The sequence below is a fragment of the Panthera tigris genome, chromosome E2, assembly GCF_018350195.1.
Source record: "Panthera tigris isolate Pti1 chromosome E2, P.tigris_Pti1_mat1.1, whole genome shotgun sequence".
Classification (NCBI taxonomy): Eukaryota; Metazoa; Chordata; class Mammalia; order Carnivora; family Felidae; genus Panthera; species Panthera tigris.
In genome coordinates, this window is record NC_056674.1 from 8,563,101 (window position 1) to 8,568,789 (window position 5,689).

Below are 5,689 nucleotides of genomic sequence, written 5' to 3' on the forward strand. Positions count from 1 at the left end.
AGTCGGCTGCGTGGCTGAGCCACCCAGGCGCCCCGACGTGGTTGGTTTTTCACGTGGCAAGTTGTACGTGTTTATAAAGCCGAGTGTATCTTTTTAAGGGATCCTGCTTTTGGTGGGACTATACTGTGCTGCTTTAACAGGCAGTTTTGTTAACAGCATTTGAACTCTTGTCGTTTTTGGTCGCTCCTGGAGGCACCTCCTGTGGCGAAGGGGAACCCCGGGAAAGCTAAAGGTACCACTGATTTGTTAAACGATTCTCAGGGAAAACCTAAGCCACTGAGTTTGGACATCTTGGGAAGATTAACCACGACAGGACACGGGAGTTATAACTTGCCCTGCGTATTACACAGTGAAATGTTTAACATATTCAAGTAGTTTTCTTTGTACCGTTAGGCATTTGAATACTGACCGAAATTAGAAAATTTCCAACTATTGGGCACCAGGGTGGCTCAGTTAAGCATCCAGGTCTTGGTCTTGGCCCAGGTCAGTATCTCTCAGTTCGCAGATTTGATCCCCTATGGAGCTCTCTGCTGACAGGGTACAGCCTGCTTGGGATGACGTCTCCCTCTCCGCCTTTCCCCCCACTTGGATCTCCCTCAAAAAAACATTAACGTTTTCAAGCCTTGCCCATTAATCCCTAAGGGCACATTAACAGGTGACAGTTAAGAACTGGGTAGCTGCTAAATGCTCCATGTCTATCCTTCCAGGTCTAAAAGGTCTAGCTTTTGTCTCACAAAGCATCATGGAGGGGCGCCTGGGTGGCTCAGCGATTATGCTTCTGACTTCGGCTCAGGTCATGATCCCGTGGCTTGTGGGTATGAGCCCAGCGTCAGGCTCTGTGCGGACAGCTCGGAGCCTGCTTCAGATGCGGTCTCCCTCTCTCTGCACCTCCCCTGCTCATGCTCACTCCCAAAAATAAACATTAACAACAAAAAAAAGGCATCACGAAATTTAACATTCCTGTTTCCAGTGCATTACTACTTGCAGACCATTCCGTCCCTTTCTTTCCAAAAAAGCCCAGACCCCCTGGTGTGGCACAGACCAGAAGGGCCCATGGGACCGCGAGGACGGGACTGGGTCTGCCATGGTGGCAACTCCATACTTTACAGCTGACTCGACAGCTTCACCCACTAGGCAACCTCAGGCCGTGGCGGTTTTGAGAACTACGCGGGACCCTGGAGGAAATTCCTTGAAGGGCAGGTTACAGGGCAACCGTTGTGACGAGCGACTTTTCTTGCCCAGGGGGCCTCCCTCCACTGGGCCTGCCTCCGCAGCAGACACACACTGCCAAGACACCACATTTCTTTAAAAATAATTTATTGGTTTGGGATCACAAAGTACAGGGAAAGCCAGAGGGCAGTGCCTGTGACCCCCGGCTGTCCTTCCCTGTGTGCGCACCTGGAAATACCTCTGTGGACACCAGGCTTGGCCCTCAGCACCCTCACCCTAACAGCTGCAGCGCTAGCACCTGACCGCGTGGGAAGTTTGGACACACCCCGTGCACAACGCAGGGTCCCCCTCCGATCACTTTCCAGGTATCTTTTTTTGCGAATGGTGAAACTGCCCTAGTTGTCGCAACTGTCAACTTCTTAAAACTTCACGAATGAGGACGTCACGGGCAATCTATGCCTCAAAGCTCTTAGAGCCGTTCGAACATTTTAGGAGGCCTTCCTGAGCAGCAGTGACTAAAGCCCTGTGGTCCCAGTATTCTAAGGCCCAGGCTGCCTGTGGCACCTAAACAGGGGCCCCCGGAGTCCCCCACATCCTAGGGCGGCGATGGAGGAAGCGCAGGCCAGGCCAAGCATGAGGAGTAAACAGTCAATTTTATTGGGCTCAGACTAGGAGTCCGTGGGTCTTGAGGACCTCTGTGTATTTGTTGATTTTCCCCTCCACGTTCTTTTCGGCCTGTTTCCGTAGCCTCTGTGGGGTGAGGAGGACAGATGCCGGTCGGTGGCTGCCGCCTGGGACACTCCTCCCACGACCCCACCGGATCCCACTCCCCTCCCGGAGGTGGGCCTCAGAGAGGCCTCCGGGGCTGAACCACCGCATCCAGACACGCCCCTGCCCCCAAAGGCCCTGCCCGAGCCTGGTGCCCTTAGCTTCCAGCCCATCCTCACCACGAGCTGCTTCTTCTTCCGGTAATGGATCTTGGCCTTCTCCTTCCGCTTCTCCTCCAGGGTGGCCGTTACTGCCTGGTACTTCCAGCCAACCTCGTGAGCCAGGCGCCCCAGGTAAGCAAACTGTGGGGGAAGGGGGAGAAGTAAAGCGGAGCCAGGGTGGCTAGGGGACAGGTGAGCAGCTGTCACAGCAGACCCCGTAAGGGCTCCCCGCCCCCTCCTCCTGGCATCAGCTGAGCCATTGGCGTTGTCGGCACCGCCAGCAGTGGCATCCGCAGACCATCGTGAGAAAGAGACATCATCTGCCAGCCTCCGGGACCTCAAGTTCACCCCCCCCACCCCCGGCGAGACCACTCTGTGTAACCGACAGCTCACCTTCCGTGTAGGCTTCAGCCGCACAACTTTGAGGGCGGCGGGAACCACCATCCGCTTTTTCTGTTAGAGAAGGAGAGGGGCTTAAGAAACCTGGAGTGAGGGACAGACAGGGGACAAGGCTGGCTGGAAGAGCGTCTCAGTCAGTGCTGTTCTCACGAGGGTCAAACAATGTAGGTACAACTGTGCAACATCACGGACGCCGCGCACATGAATGCGGCACGGGAACGTCACGCTCACCTTGTCGTAGGGGGGTGGGATCCCATCAAACACCTTGAGGCGGTCCAGGGCGGCCTGGCCTCGCTTGGTCTTGTGGGGCAGCATGCCTGTGGGCAGAGGGGCGGCAGGCTCGCTCACCGGGGCTCACGAGGACCCCCGCCCCGCCGGCGCACAGGCGGCCTCAGATGGTAGTGCATGTGGAGTCATCTCATGGTTGGGGAACTCGAACACGAGTGGGAGAAGTCCTCATCACTGGCCACCCGGCCGTCCCCGCCTGCGGTCCTCGGGCCCAGCTCACCTCGCACCGTCCGCCAGAAGATGCGGCTGGGCGCGCGGAAGTGGTAGGGGCCTCGGGATGGGTTGGTGTTCATCCGCTTGCGGAGGAAGGCCAAGTACTTCACTGCGGGGAGAGAGCAGCGCGAAGGCTCAGCCCCAGACACACAAACATCCACACTCCCAGGGGCCTTTTAGGAACTCATATGGGCACTTCCCACCACCTGCGGGCTCACTTTTGGAGCCAAGGAAGCCTGAGGCTCTCCCAGGTCAATCCTCTCTAGCCCTCCTCCCACGTCCGAACTTACACTTGTTTCTGTAGAAATTGCCAGAAATGTTGATGCCCTCGCAGCGCACGACGACAACCTTCCGGCCTAGAGAAAAAGGAAAACGAGGTGACGGAGGAGAACAAAAGCTAGGTAGCCAGCCGAAGGCTTTACCTACAAACTGGCCACCACACACCTCTGCCCGGTTACGCCGAGGACCCGGAAACAGGGATCCTCCCCTGTGTGGAACTGACCGTAAGGCACAAGAAACCCAAGACCCTGGCAGGGGATCCCCTTGCCCCACCCAAGTCACAGAGCTAGACTTGTGCTTAAATTAACAGCCAAATGGGAAAAGAATGTTCATGTTGGAGCCCCTGACCCCGGGACAGGGAGGGGCTGGCAGGTCTCAGAGCGGTGCATGGGGTTGATCTCATGGTCGTGAGACTCAAACGAAAGATGGTGATTGTCGCTCATCACAGACCTCTGGTTGGGACTCGGGGCGGGGGGGGGGGGGGGGGGGGGGCAGAGCAGACTTACCCAGCAGCACCTGTTTGGCCACAATAGCCGCCAGGCGGCCCAGGAGATGGCCTCTGCCATCGAGCACCAGAACCTGGTGGAGATGGGGGGAGAGCTTAGACACACCCATGGCACTGACTACCCACCCCCCAAAGCAACCATTGCTTTCTACTTGATTCTTTCACCTTCTCCCCCAGAGCAATTCCTATCCATTAGCACGCCTGGAAACTAGGACCCAAGGCCCGTTTTACAGATGTGGCCAAGCAAGCAAATGGGGGACTCGAGACTTCAGTAAATGGAATAAAACAAAGACCTTGCCTCACATCTCACAGCTGCCTGAAAGGCAGGAATTTTTTAAGCCCAGATTACATTCAAGGCTGAGAGAACGTGCTGGGATTTGAACAAAGACTGGCAACACTCTGTCCACGGACCCAGTTAGAATTTATCATCGGTGACACCAGCTGCGGGAATGCTGACGGATTCACTCTCTCCTGATCTCAAGGGCAAAACCGTTTCCAGCACACACTGAATAGTAAAGGAAACGGGCCCAGTGTGGGTGAGGCTCTGCGGTGTAGACAAGCCTGTGCTGGGTTTTACATGGACTAACTGTGTCCCTGGGCGAACTGCTCAACACTGAATCCTCAGCTTCTTCACCACGAGCAAAGTCCCCACTCTTACCGAGTGCTTGTTATATACTTGTGATTGTTGGAAGGCAGAAGGGTACAGAATCTAAAGCCAGACTTCCTGACAATGTGACTTTGGCTAAAAATCTCCAGCCTCCTCACCTGGAAGATGAGGATAACAGTATCTGCCTCAGGAACGTTATGGGAAGGTCAGGGAATTACACAAAATATAACACAAGCCGTGCCAGGAACACGTGTTCAAAGAACTTCTCTACCACTTTCCCCAGGGCACACACTTGCTTTTTCCTTCCTCAACCACTCAGACTCCTTACATGAAATTCACATGGGGACCACTTCCCCGAGCCATCCCCTCCTTTACAGAAAAGAAATGACAGGAGTGCGGGCACTCAGACCTAAGCTTCTGCTGTGTCCCTCGAGGTCCCCAACCTCCCCCCCCCCCCACCTCCCGTTTAAGAACAGTGTAGGTCCCGGGGTTGTGGAGCCTTTTTATTACAGGTCCCTCCTTTCAGATCTTTAAAATCAACCCCAACGAGCAAGAGAAAAAGAGGAATTCGTTCCTGCACGCCCTGTAGGCGAGAACGCTCTGGACCCACTGCCTAAGGTTCCTACGAAAACGCTCAAAGCTGCAGAACACGGATTAGCAGTCCCACGAGGTTGAAGCAACGCGCGACTGGGGCATGTTGGTCAGTCCTCGGCGTCTCACCGCCGCGAGGCCGCCCACGCGCTTTCTGCGTGCTTCCCCGCCGCTGGGGACACACGGGTCTCATTCGGCCAAGGGACAAAGGCAAACGAGACCTAATTTTAAACTAACTCTTCCCGTGCTGCGAGCCCCCATAATCACCCCTAAGGGAGGAACGATGCCGCATTTTAGCCAGTCACCGACCAAGAAAACCAAAAAAAACCCCCCGTGTATCTATTTCCCCCGTTGCAGACTCTTCTTAGACCAAAAGCTGCCCCGTTTCGCTCAATTACCTAGATTAGATCTCCCAATACACCTACGAGGGGAAAGAGGGTATAACTCGGCCCCGGCCTGGATCCCACCCGGCCCCACGCCTCCCCGGCCCGCGCGGAGCCCGCACCTGAGCCTCCGCCATCTTCGGCAGCCGCCTAGGAAAGGAGGAAGGCTCTGCGCAGGGTTTCTTATCCCTTGAAACAGGGGCGGAGGAAGTGACGCCGCATGGGCTGTGCGGGCAGCTTTCCGTCTTCGCATTGGTTGAAGCGTCTAGCGCGTGCGCAGAGAGGCCCCCGCTAGAAGGCGGGTCGTCTCCCGACTGTCCAATCC

General features: G+C 55.9%; 1 protein-coding gene and 4 non-coding genes across 5 annotated transcripts; all 5 read right to left on the minus strand.

The window, feature by feature from the left end:
* Nucleotides 1–1,804: 1,804 nt before the first annotated feature.
* Nucleotides 1,805–5,577, minus strand: RPL13A (ribosomal protein L13a). Its single transcript, XM_042968512.1, has 8 exons — nt 5,487–5,577; nt 3,785–3,857; nt 3,290–3,355; nt 3,007–3,108; nt 2,730–2,815; nt 2,493–2,552; nt 2,118–2,240; nt 1,805–1,920 (listed from the first exon to the last, which is right to left on the minus strand). The coding sequence occupies exons 1-8, from the start codon at nt 5,499–5,501 to the stop codon at nt 1,834–1,836; spliced, it is 612 nt and encodes a 203-aa protein (XP_042824446.1). The 5' UTR covers nt 5,502–5,577; the 3' UTR covers nt 1,805–1,833.
* LOC122234404 lies at nt 2,338–2,424 on the minus strand. Its single transcript, XR_006212199.1, has one exon. It is a non-coding gene; the product is annotated as a small nucleolar RNA SNORD35 (small nucleolar RNA).
* On the minus strand, nt 2,622–2,693 carry LOC122234401. The gene has a single exon (XR_006212196.1). It is a non-coding gene; the product is annotated as a small nucleolar RNA SNORD34 (small nucleolar RNA).
* Nucleotides 2,884–2,968, minus strand: LOC122234464. Its single transcript, XR_006212246.1, has one exon. It is a non-coding gene; the product is annotated as a small nucleolar RNA Z195/SNORD33/SNORD32 family (small nucleolar RNA).
* LOC122234400 lies at nt 3,648–3,731 on the minus strand. The gene has a single exon (XR_006212195.1). It is a non-coding gene; the product is annotated as a small nucleolar RNA Z195/SNORD33/SNORD32 family (small nucleolar RNA).
* Nucleotides 5,578–5,689: the final 112 nt, after the last annotated feature.

What these genes read in the sequence shown, in the direction of transcription:
- RPL13A (XM_042968512.1), bottom strand. An exon ending in CTTCTGGCGGACGGTGCGAG is followed by an intron (nt 2,816 to 3,006) that starts GTGAGCTGGGCC and finishes CTCTGCCCACAG; the next exon opens with GCATGCTGCCCCACAAGACC. An exon ending in GGAAGAAGAAGCAGCTCGTG is followed by an intron (nt 1,921 to 2,117) that starts GTGAGGATGGGC and finishes CTCACCCCACAG; the next exon opens with AGGCTACGGAAACAGGCCGA.